At 42.0% G+C, this 22,942-nt stretch overlaps 1 protein-coding gene across 2 annotated transcripts in view; it reads left to right on the plus strand.

The window, feature by feature from the left end:
- The first annotated feature begins 1,012 nt into the window (after window positions 1-1,012).
- The window catches only part of LOC124069023 (extended synaptotagmin-2-A-like), a 36,622-nt gene continuing 14,692 nt past the window's right edge, over window positions 1,013-22,942 (plus strand). Inside the window, exons 1-8 of one of the 2 annotated variants that reach the window (XM_046407710.1) lie at window positions 1,013-1,184; window positions 2,514-2,901; window positions 11,905-11,946; window positions 12,780-12,914; window positions 13,462-13,538; window positions 14,150-14,222; window positions 16,117-16,206; window positions 21,213-21,268. In XM_046407710.1, the coding sequence (XP_046263666.1) occupies window positions 2,521-2,901; window positions 11,905-11,946; window positions 12,780-12,914; window positions 13,462-13,538; window positions 14,150-14,222; window positions 16,117-16,206; window positions 21,213-21,268 (854 nt within the window). In that variant the 5' untranslated portion in view covers window positions 1,013-1,184; window positions 2,514-2,520. The remainder of the gene's footprint in view (window positions 1,185-2,513; window positions 2,902-11,904; window positions 11,947-12,779; window positions 12,915-13,461; window positions 13,539-14,149; window positions 14,223-16,116; window positions 16,207-21,212; window positions 21,269-22,942) is intronic. The other variant, XM_046407711.1, reaches the window with a different exon arrangement.

Raw genomic sequence — 22,942 nt, forward strand, 5'->3', positions numbered from 1 at the left:
ATATGAAACAGTTAGACATAAAATTAATTTGAATAATTGTTTGAGTCAGTTTTAAGCTGAAAATGTTCATGTTCATTTCTGTTCTGATTTTTGTTCTGTCTGTGAAATGGATGTCAGTAATTTACCTGTGTAACACAATGATCTGGGGCGCTGCTCTCCATTTTAAAAGAAAACTATTTTCTTTACCTCATGAATTCATCACTTTACATCCCTGTCAGGAGATTCTTAGCAGTGAAGCCTGAAATGTGGATTTGTAGCCTGCTGCACATCAGCTGACAGATGCTACCATGACATCTAGTGGGGAAATGGGCTCTGTGCAAACTCTCCTGTCCAGGTCTGCATCACCTGAGCAGTGATGGGCTCCATGCTGCCCACAATCTCTGGTGGAAGAGGTACTCTGATCTTGGATGGAAGTAAAAACAATACCACATGGTAGAAATACTCTGTTACAAGACTGGCATATTTTGGAATAGTGCAGTTTTGTATTATATTTCTGGATTATAGTGTTGATGCAATGCTGCTGGGTATTTTATGAGTAAATCAAAAAAGTTTTACCTTAATTTATAACAATGATAATTATAATCACAATCATTCAACAGAATTTATTTGTTAATGATGTTTGTATTTGTAGCCAAATGCTCAAAGTAAATAGTAATTTAAAATGATTAAATGTAGCGGAGTAAAAAGCGCAATATTTACTCAATTATGTTGGAGTAGAAGTAAAATAGCGAAGTAGTTGAGTGAATCTGCTTAAAGATTTTCCACTCATACGTTATTCATTATGTTTTCTTCGGATTTTACAAACTAAATTCTCTTTCTTAAAAATCGCCTTGATATTTTAGGCCAACATATCTTCACAATAACCTTGATGCTGAACCGAAACTTTAGCTTGAACAGAAATTCATTCTGCGTCATCGTTTTTCCGGCCACAAGATGGCGCCTGGATTTGCTGTTGTGGTTGGGTTTTGAAGCTCCCTCCCTGTCGGAGGCTGACCTCTTTCCCCACGATGACAGTTTCCTGCGGGCTGCTTGAGACGGACTGGTCGCCCTCACAGTAAGATGTGCTGAAGGGAAGACGGCATTATCTACACTTTAGCTGGTCGTCATGCAGTGGACTGGGCTGCTACAGTGAAGCGTAGTTCATTTTTTTCCCAGGGAAGAGTGAATGTCGCAGGCGGATACCGGTGAGTGTGTTGCTCGCTCAGCGGTGAGCGTAGAGGAAGAAGTTGTTTTTAGCTGGTGTTTGGCTTACGCAGTGCTGGCTGGTGGTGGAGCCCTGATACGTGTCACTTTGTGGAGAGAACGACTCGACAGACTCTGCTCAAGAAATGTAGCTGTTAAGAGTTGCTGTGTTAAATGAAACGTTTGTATACGAATGACGAATAACTGAAATATGTTATGGGTTTAGTAATTAGTTCTGTTCAATTCGGCATGCATGTAACCAAACCAAACATCTCCTTTTCCGCAAAACCTGTGCTCTCAAAACCCCTTCGCACTTGTTACCATTTGATGTTATGGGTGTGTGTTTCGACGGCTCAAGATTGTGTTCACAACAGTCCAGGTACTTTTCAAAGTTGAAATATTAATAAAATATAGTTTGTATTTGTAATAGACATAAGCCGAATTGAAAACTAGGTCTTAACGCTGCCTAATATAGAGTAATATGTATAGTTTATGATCGCACTGTTGACATTTTGCCCCAGGAATAAAGGTTTAAAAAGTGTACATTTTTGCAAAGGAGTTTCGTATGACGTCTTCTCCGTACAAGAGGGTAGACATTGGAATGCCAGCAGCCTGCATGGATATGCAATAGGGCTATGAAAACGTTTTGTAGACTAAACGAAGAGCATTTTCATTTGCGCTTGATGTGCACATAAAATAATAAAATAATGTTTCATTTTTAGTTAAGGCTATTTTATCATTTAATGAATTTCATCTTTTGCGTCAACGTTCACTCTACTTTTACAAAATTGTTGAAGGAAAAGTACTGTAACATGCAGCGTCTGGAGTAGGCCTATACAAAACAATTTCATTTTAGATAAATTCAAATTTTCAGTTATACATACTTGGCTTGCTTCCTTGCAAACTATTTTGTAGTGTTGTTAAACTTTTGTTTCTATTTACTGTTTGGAACATGGGAAACCTGGTAGTTTTTTGGGTGTCTCTGGCTCACATGAAAGGAATAAATAACATGTAATTATGCATGTGTGCTGTTATTACAACTCTATCCAGTAACCAAATAAACTAGTTATACACAAAAAACACAGTGGTACATTAGTGCTATGGCTCCATAGCTGGGCAGTTGATTCTTTGAACTGATGTAGTTTTATTCCCTGTGGTAAAACTGCTGCATGCCTGTGACATAATTGTTTGAACTTTGGCCAGTGGCGATAATAATCTTGCAACATGAGGCCTCTGCTTTGCAGTGATGAATCAGTTGCAGCTTTGTAAGCCGTTATGTGTGAGAAGATACTCATATTTTCTGTGAATATCTGCCTAAAATGTCTTTCTAGTGGGTAAATGAGTAACAGGATGGAGGGTTCGGCAGGACCAGGTGACAGGGCGAACGGACCCATCGCAGCGCCCAGCAGTCCGGTGAGCTCGACTCATGGAGCACCACTGTCCCCGGAAGAGCTGGACGAAGAACCCCAGTCGTCTCTCACAGATGTCACCCAAATGTGGATTAAATTTGGCAAGACGTTTGCCATCATCTTCCCGATCTACGTCTTGGGATACTTTGAGTTCAGCTTTAGCTGGGTTCTGATTGGACTCGCCATGTTGTTCTATTGGAGGAAACACCATGGCAGTAAGGACTACAGGATAAACCGTGCCTTAGCATTCCTGGAGCATGAGGAGAAAGCACTGAAGCAAAGTGTACCCACTGCTGAGTTGCCTCCGTGGGTAAGTCCTGAAGCATTATCACAGTCCTGGTATTTTCACTGTCTTGTCATTACTGCTTTGTATTTTGATTCTTTTCCAACTGGAAAAGCACCCTTGGCTGTCCTTCCTGCTGACACCAAGTATTGGATGTCAACAATGAGTGTTTTCCTGCCTAACTGGCTCATAGAGCTGATTACCTTCAGTTTCTTCACTCAAAGTAAATATACTTTTTTCTCTCAGGGAAACTGGGGCTGAGGCTGTCCTACTTACGTTTTGTAGGACACCACTACAGAATATCTCAGCTCACACCTCTTGGAGTTTGATCTGACATCACTGAAATCAAACCATAAGACCAGTAACCTCTCATTTCCTTGTTTGGGTTAGTAGTTATCTTCCCAAACTCTTGTGTTATGAGGTGCTGAAACTGGAAAGTTGTGCTACATGTAATACATGAGACGTATGCCATTTGAAATGAAGGAATGAAAGTTTCTGAATGAAAGTATTTATTTGCATTTCGTGTGATACTTTACATATTTCTCAGATGGTTCAGTGCTGTTTTATCATAGAGGATAGATGCAGAGCCCATGCATCTTATTGATTTTAAAACACAGGGCAAAACAAAAGGCCGACAGGCCACAGGCCTTCCTCATAGCAGCCATTCTCTCTGTGTCTAGTCATTCTCTCATCTTGACAGGAGGCAAGTTCATCGAGCCCGAATTACTAGTTACCAGCATGCACGGAATGGAGGTTATCATTGGGTGTGTACACAGAGGATACAATTGTGAGCAACCCAGTGACCTTTGCTCATCAGAGCTCAGTCTGCAAATGAGTTTCTTTGAACTTCGTCAGCAGAGATCCATGAGAGCACAATATTTTCCCTAAAACAGAGAATTCAGAAATGCATAAATCCATTTATAATTTCCAAACTTTGTGAATTCCAAAAACGCCTCGGTGTTTTCCCTAGTTTGGCCTGGTGGCGAATGGGCCCTGGGATGAGGGTGGGGTGGTGCAACATAATGAACACAAAGAATCAAGTTCTTGTGCTGTAGGGACCTTGTAGCAGTCATATTAGAATTAACAAGAGTAGAAACACAGAGAAAAAGAACAGAGGAAGATGGAAACAATCCTGTACCTTTACTTAACTTAACTTCAAAATCAAGGAATGAATGGATATTTGGTGTTAATTAGATGCATTTCTTTGTCCTAATAGGAATGTTTTTGAATTTGTGATACTGGGCTATATACATAAAATTTCTTGATTTGACAAGTATGTGACTGAGATTTCATCCTCTAATATAATGTACACTGAAAGTCCAACATTTGAAAGTAAGAGTATGAATACATAAAAATACATGCCAGCAGGACCCAAACGCAGCCCCTCCCCGGCCATGCCGACCCATCAACACACCCATGACCACTAAGGCCTTCAGAGATGCAGTGCTCAGCAACAACCCCGTGCAAACAGCTTTCCTGCAAGCAGAGACACAGTCGTGTGGTGCAGCTGCCATCAAGCTTATCTTTTTTCTTTATGTTGCATGTTTGACCCACGACGACGTGACTAAAGACGTTCGGACGCTGATTGACGGCTCATTGTTTGCTTTGATTAAGGGGAAATGGAGAAACCAGTGAAAGGATGTCAAAGGGTTAACGTGTCCTTCTGATAATGAGCCAAATGATCAGCAGTGAACTTTGACCCCGAAAAACTTTCAGATGCTGTGGCTCTGTCCCCTGTCCTTCACAGAAGTTACTTTATTTGTTTCACCTCTGTGACGCTGAAACTCAAAACTCTGTGATTAGAAGCTTCCAACTTTCAATTAAAATGTCGGCGTTGTGAGCAAAGCGTCGAGCTGTTTGGTGCTGCGCTGTCAAAAACACAAGCTAAATACAAGTCAAGCGTATGCTTGTGTTAGTTAATCAATTAATCATACAGTCTGTAAACTCCCAGAAATCCACACAGGAAGCAACAAGAGGGTTTGACGGCCAAATTCGATTAAATTTTCACTTCGGTCGCACAATGGCAGACAAACCAAAACTAAAACTAACATACAGTCCATCTGTTATCCAAATTCACCAAAATGAACAATGTGTTGGAGAGCTGTAATCCGACAGCGATCACGACTGAAACATGGATTTTGGTCGAGAGCCTGTCGTCTTGGCTCGCTCGCTCAGAAACTATGCCTGGAATGAAGCTTGATGGGCAGCGTGGGCAGCAGCTCGTAGTGAACAGGCCAGGACTGCCTGAGGTAATGATACAGTTTTATCTTAGTGAAGATAGAGTGCACGACTCCCTCAAACACAAAAACATGCATCTGGGAAGTTTTCTCACGGGTGTTCAGCAGCATGTAAAGTTACGGCCCAGAGACAATACTACAACACATATTCTCAGGTATTATCTGAAGTGTTCTAGTATGACTTGTAGATAATGCTTAAAGACTTTTTCTGTGAGCTAACTAACTAACTTACTGATATTTTCTTATTGATAATTCTGTCAATTAATGGATTTATGTAAATGTACGATTTATATAAGCTTTGTGTTGGGAAACAAAAGTCATCACAGCTAATTGCTGGTTGTCAGGATGTGATGAATGTGGTGTGGGTGAGATGGAACAGCAGCAGCATCGCTGAGAGGGAATGAGGTCAGTAAACTGATGGTCTGGAAGAATTTAGTGGGCCACAGGTTTATACAATAAAACCATGATCCTGTGACGACAACCGGATGTCATTTAAATAGGAAATGTTCCTTACTGCCTCTGTTATGGCACATAGGACTGTTCCTTTAATGCACACGTCAACCTTTTGTCCTCAGAGTGTTTGGCAGTTTAGAGTCGTTTAATTGCCATTGGATCAATGCTGACTGCTTCATCGCTTTTAACCTAATCAGAAGGAGTGACAGTGGAGCAAACCCACTACTGTAATGCAAATCCATACTGCACCATTTATACCGTTCAGTCAGTCTGTCAGTTATTCTTATGATTATTCAGCTAATTGTTTGAAATACGAAATACGTTTTAAGAACAATATCAGAGTTTAAAGTGCTGTCTTTAAGGGTTTTTTTTGTTTGTTTTGTTTTTGCTAGGATGATGGATTGAAGCAGTTAAGTCTTATTTATCATTAAGACAGCTGAACCACTAACTGATCAGCTGATCAGTAAGAATTCTATCAGCATTTGTATATCTTTCATTTTATCTTTTTTTTTTCTGGGCTTTCCAAACCGCTGCTGGGTGCATGTTTGCTGGAAGCAGTAAGTCTAGATGGTGTCACAGATATGTTTATGATAAGTCTGAATGCTCTTGTAGAGTTTCACTAAACTATAAAAGTGAGCAGTGTTAAGTGTGTATTATCTTGTTGTTGTTGACATGTGGGTTTTGAATACTTCACATGAATTATGTTGTTGTTCGATGGCCTGTGGCTGTTCGTTCAGTAGGTGTGGATGTGTGAAGCTGGCTGGGGGAAAATTTCAGCAGACTCAGCCTCCGCCTTTCCTTTGACAGCGAAATGCGTGGTTCAAAACAGTCTGACTTTGTCGTCAGCCTTTAAAGAGACGGATCATATGGAAAGTTACTACGACCGCAGTGTAACGGTTTCCCTCTGTGGTCCTTTCTGTTACTCTTTGTCTCTGTGTGCTCGTATGACATGGCATGGGTGGGGCTTCCCTGTCCTTTTGATGTGCCAAAGGGTGGGGCTCGGCTCCACAGCAGAGAGTGGAAACAATATGGAGGCACAGAAAGGCCTTGTGCTGCTATCCTGCCTCTGCCTCCAGTCAGAGTGTTTGTTTCTTGCTCTCCAGCACGGTGGGCCTGAAAAAACTGACTGACTTTTAGGTTAAGGTGCTGCTGAAGGAGTTTACATCAAGATCTGTTGAACAAAAATTACACATTGCTGCCATTTTTGTTCTGTACGTATCCTCCAGTGACAGCAATAATGTGCAAAAACTGGATTTTGGTGCAGCGGGGACACGTGAACTTCAGCTCTACACACTGTGATGTGCCTTCCTTCTCTGCTCATCTCTACCAGACTGCTTTGCAGGTTAAATAAAGAGATGCTATTTAATTTAAACACGTAAAGCTCCACTTGCTGTTATGCTACTTTGCAAAACAGTTAAGTCCAGTTTGCAGATGTTAAGCGTGAAATAAAACGCTAGTTTTTACACTCTGATTTTGCAACTTATCTTTAAAATGAAGTGATTTCTCTTAACTTAACTGGAGCAGAAGGTCGGAGTCTTTGTGGCCGTACGTAACAACAAATTTCAAACCCGTTGAAGGTGCTGATCTCGATTTGAAGAGTCCTGGAGCACAGATGCTCAGTTTTCAGTCCTCGGCCTGCCTGTTGCTGGCTCAGAGGGCATCAGAGCACGATGCTAACAAATACTCAGTTTCCATTCAAATGTATTCAAACTATATTGTCCCCTGAGGGAGACATGCTGTAAAAGCACACATCAAAATGGTTTCAGCAGCACAGTTTATCACATGTTAGTTCTTTTGCTTCAGCTAGCGTAGCAGTCGGCAGTTTGAAAGTGGACTGATGCTTGTCAATATGTGGAAAGTATCCTGTTGGTTTAAATAGATATGAAAATATATATTGACACTTTAGTTTTCAAAGCTTGACTATAAGATTGTGTGTACTTGTTGTGTACTTGTTGTGCCCAATCAAGTTTTATGAGACTCCTTTGTGGAATTTATGTATAATTTGTTTATTTTGTAGTCCTGCTGAGTTTAACAGTTGACAATATGAATTTTATTTTTTATGCCATTTCATAAAGAATATTGTGTCAAGTTTCAATCAAAACTAAGCTGTCAGTAACACAGATATAGCGCACTTCAGTAAAACTAGAGGGGGCAGTTTCTGAAGCAGTTGCGGTGTGAATGTCAGCAGTGAAAGCTGACGGTAAACTGCATCGCTGGCTTCACAGATGACGTGAATCCATGATGTGAATCCACTACACATTAAAATCCAGAGTGCTTCTGCTCCTCCATCCTCAGCACAGCAGAGGGCTCAGATTTCCTCGGCTGTCCTCTCTCTCCTCCTGGACAGCTCGTCTCTGTCTCTCAGAGCCTAATTATAGACGTCAGCACGGAGCAGCCGTCTCGTCATAAAGGTTTCCTGTTTCTGCACCTTTCAACGCCTCCTGCTGCTGGACCAGAAGCTGACTGAGCAGCTTTGTTGTTGTTGTCACACTGGAGAGGAGGGTCCCTGCCCACCCGTCGTTTGATTTTTAGCCCGTGACAGGACATGCATTTAGAATGATGACAGGAAATACCGTTTTCTTTTAATTTGCCAGTTGTAGTTTAAATTAATAAATTCCAGCAGCACTCGACAGGATTATCCAGCCTCCCCACACCTCTCGCTCTCTCACAGACACATTGTACGTGGGGTGTGGCTGGAAAAGGATTTTAGGATTCCCAAACAGCTGTTACATAGTTGGACTGTGAGTCTCACCCACACAGAGAAGCACACACACACACACACACACACACACACACATACAGTGGAGATGCTCATGCCCTGCAGTGTTTTTCTCCATTTTACATTCACCCGTTTTAATCTGCTCTTTAAACAATATCCTTAATGTTCTTTAACAGAGAAACTCAAGACTCTTCGGGATAATGAAACAACCCGTTTATGTCATAGCCACCAGTTTTAATTATTTCAGCTCCATTTTTGTGGAATCTTCTTAGTTCCTCTATCATGTTGACATGACGGACAGCTTGAAATAACTCCTTCCACTTCACGATTCCTGATCTCGAACAATTTCACAGAAAGCTCCCAAGCTGTCACACTGAGTCTTCACGTGTTTTTGTTGCAGGTTTGTTCTTGCTGCTTACAGCTGGCTTCATGCACGTGTCTGTGCTGGTGTGAACGTGTTAAAGCAGGCAGAAGAAACGCGATACAGACAGAACAAAATGTGCACAATGCATTCAGGTCTGTTAGACGCACTGCACAGACTTTGCACAGCAGTTTGGAATACTCTCAGACAAGATTCTAAGTCTTGAAATGACACTAATATTTATTTGCGTTTGATTTTTATTCATTTTTTTCAAACCACCTGTAACATAACAGTATAAAACATTAACATCCTGGTCTGCAGGTAACAGTAATCAAACAGGCACAAGAGCACAGTGTGATATATCACCAACTCTCCTCACTCCTCATTGATTACTGTTAATAAATCTGAGGAAGCTGCTTCACATTTCATTGACATTCGTCACAGAACCTTTCAGCTTCACCAGCATTAACTCAAATGAAGCCGTCACAGTTGATCCTTATAGTCCTTATAGCAAGGTGTGCTTGGGTTTTTCCACTTCTTCAGTATAATCTTGGCTGCATTAAAGAGGCGTGCAGGAGCTAACCCAGACGGTGTCTCTGTAAGCCCTGCTGGCAGAACAGATTTGTCCAACCGCTTCTCAGTTAAACCCAACGACCAACCAATCAGAGTCCAAAATGGAGAAAGCAGCGGACAGCTGCACACATATTTCATGTTTCCAGACTTTTGTCCAATTCCTGACGTGTGCGGTATGTGTTTTTAAATCAAAGCAAACCAAACCAAAAAGAAACCTGTTGGCTCCATTAGCTCTGTGTGTTAACTGTGATCGCTAATGTACAAAACAAAACCAGCAAAGAAGACAAAAAAACCCAAAGCCAAACAAAAAGCGATCTGTTCACTCTGGCAAAGGAAAACTAATTCTCTAAATGGTCAGGAAAAATGACACAAACCCTGTCGGCTCTCTTAGCTTCGTTGGTCGTGTTAGCTTGTAGCATGCTAACACTGGCCATCAGTACATGCAGATTAGAAGCAAACCAGATGTTCTTTTTCCTTCTTCACCCACCTGTTTTTTGTGGCAATGGTGTGAAAATGTTTATACCACATCTATAACCACATCCAGAAAACACAGAGCAGAAAGAAGAAATGAATGACCTTCAATAACCTCTCCTTCCCTCTGCCTTTGTTTCTATAAAGAGAGTGAAATTTTTCCATTTTTTGAGGAAATGAGTCAGTTTCCTTGCTTTGTCAGGTCATAGGCCATAGTACATCATCATTTATTTTCTTTATTGCACTTTCAGTCTCTGAAAATCCTCCTTGAAAAAATCTTCCCATTTCACTAGAGTCTCTCTTTCTTGGCTTTGTTTCCTCTCCTGCTCATATTTGTTGTGTTTTACTCTCTGTTTTGTGTCCAATGCTGAGTCATTTTGGCTGCCTTGTAGCACCTCCTAATTGTTATTTCCTGTTTACTTCATGTGAATGGCTGTCGTTTGCTGTTTGGGCTCAGTTTTAACTCCGTTGTTTACCCTAAAAGGAGAAGACGTTGTGCTGCTGCTGCTGCTGCTGCCTGTTTTATTGCACATATGAGTCATTCTTTCCTCCTTTTGCTCCATGGTTCCAGCTCCTTTCTGTTACTTGAGATGCGTCAAGTTGCAGCACATGCAGCCAGGATAGCTGTGTTTAGAGCAGGGACTTTCAGTGTTCGCAGTGAGAACGTGGAAGACCATCAGCGTTGTGTTTATGGCCACTGTCCTCCAGACTTAAGTTGGATGTGGTGATGAAGACTGATGATGACAAAACCAAAAACATTTGCATTATGACAGGATATCCATCAGTCTGGTTGTGTCAAAGAAATGCTCTTGTTAACACCAGATACTCACATCTGATCGGTGAAGACAGGACACTTTGCTCATTGCATGTATAACAAGTAATGGTAAAAACAGAACAGTTTTTAGTTATAACGTGATAAGCCTATCAGCCTATCAGATATACTGAGCAGGGAATGGCTTGATAGCAGATAGAGGATTATTATTAAAAAGCAGGTCATCAAACGGCGACATGCTTCATGAAATCCACCCACACTTGCAGAGCCCAGAAAAGACTCTGTTGTCAGTGTCGTATAAATAGTGATTGGAGTTTTAACCCACAGACAAACACCATGTGACGCCGACATCAGTGTGTGCTTGTTTGTGTGTGTGTAGGAATGCACGTGGACTGTGTAATGTGTACTTCTGGATGGCTTTTCTAAATGGGATGACCCATTTAGAAAGTAAAAGAAGGTTCCAGTTGTGTGTTTTGAACGTTGGTGAAGCTCTTTGGTTTTTATGTTTGCATCATGGCTTTATTTAAAAATTCTCTTTTTGTTCAGTGCAGGTTTACTTTTGAAACTGGACTTGAAAATAGTGATTGAAAATATGAATTCAGCTTTTAAGTTAAGTAGACTTCTTAAGTCTTCCTTACTTTTGTGAGCGCTTTTGATAAATTGGATATGAGTACTAAAGGCTAATGTTTCTGTTTATGTATTTAGAGACTGAAGCCCTGCTGGTCCACCTGAATGTGGTCTCTATTCAAGTGTGTTGTGTTTAAGGCCTCATTCACATGTGCTCATTAAGGCTTTCAGGCCGGAGAATCCTCACTGTGTCTCAGTTATGTAACTGGTCTGTCACACTGGACTCCCAGTCCTCCACAATGCCGTTAATGACACTGCGCCGACATCCTGTCAGACCGCATCCCGCCGTGGCTCTGCGGAGTCCGTCCTCTCAGGTCGTCGGCACTCGGCCGATGCAGTCAGCAGCTTCATTTCTCTGTGGGACAGCCATCATTTGATAGAGCTAACAGTAAAACAAAGCAGACTGAAATATCTCAGCCACACGTTGATGAACTACTTTGCTCAGACATCCGTGGTTCCTGTGTGATGCATCCCAATGACTAATTTTCCTGTAGTGCCACATTTATGTTTCTGAGTTATCGTTATTATTATTGTTTATAATTTTTCCTTTAGTTTTTTGACCTCTTTACTGATTTTTGTGCGATAGTCTCTTCTGCCTTCACTGTAAATCAGGACGTGTAAAATACGTTCATCTTTGAATTTGATGAAAACAATATTTATTTTCATTTATTAAAGTTGTTTCAAGCATCATCTGTAGATGGACGGTGGATTTTAGTCCTTGTCTCTATGAGGTTAGAAAATCAAACTGGTCATGTCTGAAAAAGTATGGAAATAGAATTTTACATTAATGGGAAATCTTTTGCCTTCCTGTCTCCAGGTCCATTATCCAGATGTGGAGAGAGTGGAGTGGCTCAATAAGGTACACACACACACACACACACACACACACACTCGTTAACTGTCTCTCTCTCTCTTCTCTCGCCCACTGGTTTGCTCTACATCAGGCTTTGGTAGCCTGATAGCTAACAAAGGCAGACAGGTAGAATATAAATAGAATCTGGAGCTCTGCTAGACCCTGACCCAGTGCTGCCACATCCCTGGAGAGGAAGGTAGAGAGGGAGGGGAGGAAGAGAGGGAATAGAGAGATATAGAAAGAGAGAGAGAGAGAGAGAGAGAGAGAGAGGAATTGAAGTAAGAAGCTAATGGATGTAGATGACAGGAAAAAGAGCTTTTTAATATCCAAGCCTGATGTGATGGTTTTCATATTACAGTCATGTTTGTATTTGTCTTTCAGTGTTGTTTACAAACACAGACAGTCTGATTTAAAGATTTAAGGTTTTCATTTTTATTGCACATGTAGTCTAAATGTTGCTTACTGATTATTAGTAACTTGTATGGGCCCTGAACAAAAAAGCATCTCAGCTGATCCTTCATTAATGCAGGATGGTGCAGGATTTATATACTGCAACACAAGTCTCTCATGTCTCCAAACAATGAACTGCTGGATCGTTTCCTGTCCCTCCCCACGTGTCAACAGTGGAGTTCCTCACTGCGATGGCTTGAGTTTAATTTCCACCATGTGTGCAGTAGAAACAGACAACAACTGCAGGTGTACATGAACAACTGAAGACGTTACCAAGAATGGGGCAGGTCATCTGAGACGGGTCTTAGCTCCAGCCTGCCGGAGACCACGTGGGATCTGGACCTGATAGATCGTGTCTCATTCCTTCTTCCTGTCTGTCCTCCCTTCAGACGGTGAAGCAGATGTGGCCGTTCATCTGCCAGTTTGTGGACAAGCTGTTCAGGGAGACGATCGAGCCGGCGGTGAAGGGCGCAAACCCTCATCTCAGCTCCTTCTGCTTCACCAAGATCGACATGGGCGACAAGGTGACGAGACAACAGCACAAGATACACTGACTATGATGATTATGATTATTGTGAAGTAGTGTGGCTGAAACAAAGTTCTGTGAACTGTGAAAATACAAAGACACAAGCATGCAAGCACCTGCTACTGTTTGACAGGATTTTATTTCATTGTGTTACATGTTAGAATCCATAACTGCTGTCCAGAAAGTTAGCCTCGCGTAGCATCAGAAAACTATTTGTGCTCCTCCGCCCAGCAGCACCTGTCCCCCGAGTCCGAGTCCCTACCTGTCCTGTAAGTGAGCCAGAGCACAGAACTGACACCTGCTGGACCAAAGTGGTGTCCTCCATAGCAATGCCTCCTTCATGGGCATTAATACAATAATAATAATTTCAAAAAATAGTTTGATAACCGAGTAGTGAGGGAAGGAATGCTTAAACGACTACTCTGAGACGTCGCTGAGCCTGACTGTGCTCGCGTCGTGTCGCAGAGCGTTGGTTGTTGGCAGCGAGCAGCAGATCTGAGTCGGATGCTCACTCGTATCTCGTTTTGTCATGTGTGTTTCTGCAGCCGCTGAGAGTGAACGGGGTCAAGGTTTACACAGAGAATGTGGACAAAAGGCAGGTCATCATGGATCTGCAGATCAGGTACACAGCAAACCTCTCACATTCACAAACCCTTGATCCCTGAGCCCTTTAAATCTCTAAAGGAGAAGACTTGTCTAACTTGATGGAAGCACATATACACTCAGATGCACTTTATACTCCTGTTTGAAAACTGCAATGCCCAAACTTTTTCAGGACATTTCTGAGCTTTTTTGTGGCCACAGCTGATGATGTAAGTTCGTCCATACCAGTTTAATGAATCCCAGGGAGGCTTCAGATGCTTGAACTTGGACTTAAAGATGAACTGAGTAGAATTTGGTGGTCAAAGGTCACTGTGACCTCACAAAACACAGCCATAGCCATAATTTAGTCATAATTCAAGAACTAATTTATCTAAATTTCACACAAAAAAAACACAAAGTCATGCATGTACAGTAGGTCTGCCTCACTTTCACATCCGTTTTTATTGTTTTTTTACGTTGCTCATTCATATTATCCTGACTTTATATATTTATATATATTTATGACTTTTAATGCTCTGTTGATTTTCTTTTGCCTTTGTAAGGCACTATGGTCAGCTCATGGGCTTTAGGAATAAATTGGACTTGTGTCATTAATCTTCTAATTTTGTTTTTCTTTTTTCCTCCTCTCAGCTTTGTCGGAAATACAGAAATTGGCGTGGACATCAAGAAATACTACTGCAGAGCAGGAATCAAAAGCATACAGGTATGACTGATTACTCCTCCCATCTTGTAAAGGTGCTTTCCTCTACGGTTTGTCAGAAATAGATAAAAGATAATAAAAGATAAAAGAAAAATAAAGTAAGCAGCCCTAAGAGCAATGAAAAGTGGAATAAACTCAGGTAGTGATTATGTTTATAATCTGTATGTCTTAATTAATTAATTTATTAGTTTTACTGTTTAAAATGTCAGAAATTTGTGAAAATGTCCATCACAAGTTCCCAGAGTCTAAAGTGACGTCTCCAAACTTCTTGATTTGTCTGATGAGCAGTTTAAAAAGTCAAAGATATCCAGCTAACAGCACATGAAACTATTCATCAATAATCAACATCGCTGATGTTGATTGGTTAGTAAAGAGTATTGACAAATTGCCTCAGCAGTATAAAACTACTGACATAGTAAGTTCAAATCAATAATAATGAGCCCCATGATCAGCTAACATCAATGGAATGAGGAGGAGGATATAAACATATAGAGGACAACAGTCAGTGCTTTAGGACGAGTGTGGGCCTCAATTCTTCGATCGTGACCACCGTGTCAACGCCGTGTGGCCCCTCTGGAGACACATTTACATAATGTGTTGACATTGGACTGATAACGGAGACGTTGTCCACTCGTGCCATGTCTGCTGTTCAGAGATCAAAGACACGAGGGAGCGAAAGTGAGCGGAGAGAAGAGTTTTGCACTGAGAAACGGCTGTGCGAGCAGCACACAGTCAATATTTGCCTTCCTGTGTGGCTTAAGTTTTATAGCGGCATGTCAGCTTTTCATGGGCTGCTGCAGAAATGTTAACTTAGAGCTTATCGTGATGAGTCACGCTGTAGGAAGACTTCTTCCTGGCTAAACGGATCCCGACACAGAATTTCTCTGCTGCACATGAAGCGTCCTCATTCAGGCAGGAATCAGCTACAGGAGGGCTGTGTGGATAAACAAAAGGCTATCTTTAATCTCTCCACTGCACCCATTTTGATGAGCAAAACGTTTGATTACTCAGAGTGAGCTGTGACCAAATTTGGTGCTGCAGACGGGCAGTCCACATGTCTGAGGTTTGAGTCACTGCAGCCGCCGAGAAATCCGTGTCCATAACAATGAAAAGCTCTGGAGGGGAACATTCACTCTTCTTAAGAATTATCAGCCGTGAGAAAACCTCAGAGCCGCTCGGGTTCTTTGGCTCTGCCACAATCATCACTTTATTGTCTGCCAGTTTTGGATTTTTAAACCCAGATTTTCTGTCCTCATGACTCCAATACAAAGGGCTTGCAATGGCAGTATTTCACGGCACGATGTCAAGGGACACAGCCAAATGTCAAATGACGGGTTTGGTCTTGTTTTCTCAAAAGCAAGAAGTCAGTGTGTCCCAGACTGCATTACAAAATGAGGGTGACGTTACAACATGACATGAGTACAGAGCATTAAAAGGAAGCCGAGTGAGAGCAGCTGCTGAGGTCATATTGTACAATATGAGCACATGGTGGTGCAATTAAGACGGAGGATTTTCAGTTTTATTTAGGAAAACCTTTTGTATTACAGCTTGTGTTTAACAAAATGTCTAAGATTTGAGAAATTTGGTCTACAAAAGGGTTTTGTAGAAAAACACATTCAAATCAGTTAGGTATAAAAACAGCTCGGGTCCAGTATTGAACGATACCCAGCAACAGTCCATCTCATAACGTTTCCTCACACCATCTTTAACACCCCTGTTGTAAACACTCCTGGAAATCCATCTCTGGCCTTTGCTTTGCATGTTCATGCAGGTCAGCGATCAGCTGGGGATCACATGTAGCCTGACTAATCTCTTGTCCGAGTCACAGCAGGAAGTGCATCACGATCATCACTGAGGGGTGACTGACTGATTCCTAATGTTTTCATCTTCTGTCCAGCTTCATGGAACGATGAGAGTGGTGATGGAGCCTCTGCTGGGGGACATGCCTCTGATCGGAGCCCTGTCGGTCTTTTTCCTCAAGAAGCCGGTGAGTACCTCCACCTTCAACCTAACTACTCTTTTAGGCTTTTACGTCTGGTCCAGACTGTCTTTGCAGCTCATCGAGACGAGCCCTTTCGGGTCACTGAAAGTATTTTTCAGTATTTATCTGGATTAAGGGAGCAAACATTCAGCGTCAGAGTTAAAGAATTAACATCAACAAGGTGCCTCTTGGTGCATTTATCTCAGGGTTGGAGTAATAGGATCAGCCCTGTCCTACTTTATCAGTGCATTCCTTCTCCCTGACTGCTGTCTTCCTTCCTGTGCCTCAGCACATTTTATCTTCCATCACTCAGGCAAATGGAAAAGGATGACCATCAAAAGCTTCCAACAAAAAGTGAAACAGTTCCTTCTCCCCCAAAAACATATTTTCAGTCTGTCAAAGGGAGGAGTTTTTTTGGGCAGAAGTGCAACTCTCCACCTCCTGCACCACCAGGCGATCAGTGAGATGAGTTTGTTCGTATCTTCATCATCTGGGCGGTGTTCACTGATAAGCTGCAGTTTAGGCGCTAGATGAGTTGATGCTCGATCTTCCCACCCAACACAATTAGCACAATTCTGTTCTGTACACACAACCTCTATTATATGTGTTGCTCCTCCTTTTCCTTTGTAAAGTTTTTTTTGGGGGTGGTGAAATGTTTGCTGAATCGAGGCTCTGAGGGTACAGGGTGGCGGATGCTGTGCAGACTGTCATGGAGAATTTGTAAAGAAAGTTGACTTGACTGACAGTGTGGCTCGTCAGGAAGTGGAGTTTTGTTGTCACTCAGCATCAAGCAGCTTAAGTTTTGTCCAGACAGAAATATCTCAACAACTATTGGATGGTTTACCATGAAACGCTGTAGAATCCTGCTGACCTTTGCTCCACCACTGTGGGGTTTTTAGTCAAATATCTCAGCAACTTTCGAATTGATGGCTATGAAATTTCATTCCTGCCTCAGGATGATAACTAGCAAGGTTATCAAGCTAACGGTATACATTTAGCATGTTGTAAACGTGCCTACTGAAGGTCGGTGTGTCGACACGTTGATGTCTAGCTCCCGACAGCCCTGCTAGCGTGTCTCTTATTCCTGCTCCAGTGTGTCCTGTACAAATAAAAATAAATCCAGAAATCAAAGTGTCCCAAACAGAACTGTCTAAGGTCAGGATTTTAAAACAGAAAACATAATTACATTATATATATACATCATAACATTGAATTTTGTGCTAAAAAACAGATAAGAGCTGAATTAGATGTTGTTTTATTATTTTATCATTTCATGTTTTGTCTGTTTTATCATGAAGATATTAATGTTGTAATGATCTGTCTTTACTGCAGGGGGAGTTTTTAGCATGTTGTGAAATAGGCAGTGACTTCTGCTGCTGTCAGTTCAGTTTGAGCTGCAGGTTCTTCAGCCTTTTCTGCCATCGTATGAACCTTCGTTTGTTGTGTCATCAGAAGTCTGTGCGGTTTAAAGAAACACACTGAATGCAGATTCAGTTTGCTGCAACGTTGTTCAACCATCCAGTTAATTTGGACATATTGGAACGAGTTTGGTGACATTCACTACGAAGAGTAAAAGTTTTACTTGTAAGCTGCTGTGATTGACAGGTAACCACAATGCGTAGTTGTGGTGTGTTGTTGTTTTAGTGATGTCACACACCAATCATTGTTTGGTTCAAACTGCTGTTTATCATTCATGCACCTCACCAGGATGGCTGCCAACTCACTCAGTGTATGAAGAGAAGCACAAGGGTGCTGTGCTGCTTTGCCCTCACGTTAATGTTGTGTGCTAACAGCCTAATAGATTATGTAGTGACCCTTACTATCTCAACTTAATCTCAGTGTTTGCTAAGTTGTAAGTGGACCAGTTTTGGTTTTTATATCCTTTAAACGATTTCTCAGATAACCACAGCCATAATCAACGAGCCTCAGTACTGAGCGTAACAAGCGTTTGCACAGACTTGGTGCTTATTGCATGACGATTAATTCTGATGGTCATGAAACTGGAAGCATTATAGCTTGTTCTGTGAAATCCTCCCTGCTGCTTTCGCTGTCTTCCTGTTCCTGCCCGGCTGCACGACATCGTGGTCCACCGCCGTCGTCATGTAGAGTTCTAACCAGACCACAGAAAGACAGACATCCACCTCGCTGTGCTGCACACACACGCAAAGGCTACGCAATGCCAGCATGTCCTCATCAGCTGTACATTTAATTAGCCACATGTTCATGCAGACTAACGCATGGACAACATGGGGGGGGGGGTCTCACATAAAGACAGGAACTCTTGTCTAAATGGACAGAGGAAACTGACTGACTGATGTTAACCTTCACATCGTGCTGTGCTGAACTCCAAACTGCCAAACTGAGTCCTGCCTGTTCAGTTAAAACTCTCTGGTTTTCTGTGTTTTTTCTGGACTGAAGACAAGAATGAAAGTTTAAGGAGTAGAATATTTTTGGAATTCAGTCTAAATGCTGCTCGCTAACTGGCTAATTCAACTCAATTATGTTCAGTTGTTCAAAACCAAAAACAGCAACAAAACGGATGCAGCAGAACTCTGTAACTGCTGACCACCACAGCAGACGGTCACAACAGTGTGTCCTCATTTTCTCAGCCACACACACACACACACACACAAACACACACACTATCCTGCTGAAAATGAGAAGGAGGCTGCAAGACTAAATGACAGGGAGCTACCACATTCCTAAAATGACGAAACATGTAAATCCAGGCTTCGCCTTGTCTTTTTACCTCATTACATTTATTTTACTCTTACGGATACGACTTATTTTTCACATTAAACGATGTGATGCTAAACTGCGTCACTAATCTACTTGGTGGCATCCAAAATTGGCTGCACAGTGATGAAACGATGCGACAAACTGCTTTAATTTTACTGTATTTATTTGATAACTTTATAGATTCTGATTAATAATGCAAATTTAAATCCACATATAAATTATTATTATTTTTTACAGCTTATTGTTGACCCAGCAGGGAAATTCACAAACTACCCAGCAACAAGTCATCATTTTTTTAAAGAGCAAAAAATAAAACCTCTTGATTTTTTTATTTTTATTTTACATTCACAGTTCAGGAGGTTTAATCGTTTAAAATTCATGCATCTTTTTTTTTTATTGTATATCGAACTACTGTACTGTGCGTGTGTGTGTGTATGCGTGCGTTTGCATGTGTGTGTCAGTTTTTCTCATTGTTCTTCATTTTCTTTAGCTGTCATAACGGCTTGCAGCATTTTAAGCCCTTCATGACCTTTTTCGACTGCACGGTGACTCTTAATCTCTCTCTCTCTCTCTCTCTCTCTCTCTCTCTCTCTCTCTCTCTCTCTCTCTCTCACACACACACACACACACACACTCCACCTCACAGTATCAGCGTTATGTTTGAAAACACACCAGGTCAGCTGGCACCCTGCTCGCTCTCCTTGTATGGTTTTTGGACTGGTGTTATTTTGAGCTGAGTCCCAACACGAGTCTGCTGATTGTCTTTTGAGCTGGATGCTGCAGTCTGTGTGATGCTGACCGACCAGCAGTTGGTCTGGGATCCTGCTGCAGGAACCCTGCAGGCTCAGACTGATCCACAGGATGAAACAACGAACTTCTGATGGATTTGTTTACTGTGAAAATCAAATCCTATATTCATCAGGATGGAGAGCCTTCCTGTCCCAGCCTGTCTCAGTCAGACCTGGTAGTCGCTGCTTGTTTGCCACACCTCAGCCCCATCCAGACTACACCTACTTTTTTGCCTGCATGTTCTGACAAAAGATGGTGGTGACCAGCAAGCCCCAAAGTCCAGACCTCTATGCCGCCCTGGTGCAGTTTTTAGTAGCGGCATTGGCTGATGTGCAGTAGGTATCAGGGTGTGTCAGGTGTGTGTGCTGTGATTATTACACTGACTGTCAGACTGTTGGACATTCCTGTCTGACACACTGAGTGACGTCATGTTCTCCTCATATTCCGGTTCCTCAGGTAACCCAATTCTATGGTGACGTGTAGGAACTGAGCTAGAGAACCAGGTTAAGAATACAAAGAAAAGTTTCCTTTTGTGAAATCTGTAACTGAAGAACACGTTGCTGCCTGCAGCGTTGGGCTTCATCTTTCATCGTCAGAACTTTAATTAACGGCAACAAGTGCAGTCTGTATTTAGACAATAACTGAAGTGTTTTCTAGGCTCCATCATGGATCAGTGTCTGTCTGCACTGTCTCTGAAGGCGTCCTGTTGGATTAGTTTCTGGAAGAGGTTATGGTCTCATTGTTGCACACGTATAAAGTCACAAAGTACAAATGAAGACTTGTTCTTTCAAATTACCTCCAAACCAAACCTTTGTCAAATACTCTTGGAGGAGCTGCCGTGGTTGACAGAAAACTGCCCTGACTTGCTCTTGCTGTTGCTCAGATCAGTTTAGAGTTTAACTAAGCAATTTCTGAAGAAATCGCAGTCTGAATGTTGGATGTTTTTTATCAACTGTGGTTGTGCCTGATGTTCCATCTGCGTTTCAGCCCCTTTTTAATTTTATTTTGACTTCTCTCCTGATCTACTGCAGCATCTAACAGCTGTTTATTTGCTGAGATAATGTCATAGGACAGGGAGACGACAGAGCTGACTGCTTACTTCCTGTCCAGAGGGCCGACCCAGTCTGCCCTGCTCTATTGATTATCTTGTCGATCGATGAGAGTTGCGCCCCTCAGCTCCTGCTGTTGCTGCTCTGCTGACTCATGACGCTGTCGGCGAGGAGATGATCAGGCGTCGAGGAGGAAGAGCGCAGTGCTGGGAAGAACTTTAGTTTCCCAGAGGAAACTTTGAATTCATTTTTAGTGGTTTAAGACCAATAAATTTGTTATGTAAAGGAAATATACAAACTTATAATATAACAAAATATGGGATCAGAAGTCGACTCTGACTTTAAAAATTAGTTTGTGTGCTTCTCATGAAAGGGAGCAGTTTGTCTTTTACTAAATCTTTAATGATCTTTAATCAGGTTGCTTCTCTCTTTCAGTTGTTGGACATCAATTGGACAGGACTCACAAACATGCTGGACATCCCTGGTGTCAAGTAAGTATCTGCACGTCATGGCTGTGTGTGTGTGTGTGTGTGTGTATGTGTGTGTGTGATGGAGACTGATGGAGACAGGATGTCATAACTGTGTCTGTTTTGTCTTTATGTGGTCTAAGTGCACCACTGCCTGAAGGTCGGTGGACCTGTGACCCACCCATAGAGAAACTCTGCTGCAGGTCACAAAGTGCACAGCTTACCTTTAACCAGTCAGGGAAAAACACATTTTAGAGCATGCATTAGGTGAGTGAATTGGTGCCATCTTGAAACAAATGATCTTGTCGTCATTACATATTCGTGGTTCAGCTGTTTCAAACTGGTTCTTTTCCTGTCTCTAAGATTTAAGCTGAAATATCATAAAAGTTTCAGAAAAATCTGAAAGATCTGAAACGAAAACATCACTCATACTGAGTGGAAATGGCCGGAAAAAGCTGAACTATTGGAACATAAAGAGTTTGTCTGTTGAAGAAGAGACACTGACGTTGTTCTTCCATGGTGGAGAAAACAGAAAGCCTTTTAGAAACACAGTGGTGGGGCTTTGCGTCAGGAGTAAACATAACCTCAGGCGTGCCATTAATCATGTAGTCGTGACATGTCCATAAGAGTTTATTTGTTTAATGGCAGAGTAGAAATACGCGTAATTTTGCATAATGCTTTAAACAGCCAACTGGAAAGCTTTTACAGCCCTGTTGCGCTCTTTTAGTCGGAAAACATCACATGTGATCACTGTGAAGCGTGAACAGCAGGAAGACTAAAAACATGCCGAGCACTCAGAGCTCTTCGCAGCGTGCAGGAGCACATCCTTCCTCTTCTGTATGATGACAAAATGAATCCGGTGCTTTGGAGAGACGTTCCCGGTGGACACGCAGCCTGGAGCGGGTCTGTCAGGCTCTCAGGCTGAAACCATTACGTTAAGCACCGGATCACAGAGTGGATTATGACCTTTATCTTTCCCCACTAACTGTTGGTATTTATAGTAACGTGATTATGAAAGGAGAGCCGCCTCAGACGGAGATGTGATGTTGTGTTGAATTGGGAGAAGCGTTTGTAGACCCGAGGCAGCAACAAAACACAAAATTACACAAATACTTTGTAATGCACATGTCAGATACGTCAGTGATGGGACTTTTGGCGTGAGTGGTGTAGTCCCTCGGTCTCGTTTAGCGCCGTGCATTTGGACTGGGGTGAAAGCTGTCTGTCGGACTCTGCTGTGGACCAAATAATTGAACTGAGACTGCGTGAACAGGTTCTCATTATTTATAACATGCAGTCGCTTTGCAGTCCCATAACACTTATCACGTGTATCATCAGTTATTTCTTCATGAGCTCTTTGTGAGACCAAAGAGCTGAATAAACTTCTCAGGATGACGGACAGCCAAAACTACAAATGTGAACCTCAAGGATGAGGGGATCAGCGAAGTCATCAGGGTAAACTGGTTCTCAAACTTTTTCACATTAAGGACCCCAAAACTGTCACGAATTTGACCCCAGACCACCATTTCACATCCCATCTGATAAGAATTTTGCATTTTGAAATTTTATTAGACTGTAAAGTGTATGAAACTAAAATAGTCGTACATTCCTAGGTTCGTTGTTTGCTTTGCAGTGACAATAAAAGGACCCCCTGTGGTCCCCAGACCCCACTTTGAGAACCACTGCATTAGCATGCATCAT

This window comes from Scatophagus argus, chromosome 13 (assembly GCF_020382885.2).
Source record: "Scatophagus argus isolate fScaArg1 chromosome 13, fScaArg1.pri, whole genome shotgun sequence".
Taxonomy (NCBI): Eukaryota; Metazoa; Chordata; class Actinopteri; family Scatophagidae; genus Scatophagus; species Scatophagus argus.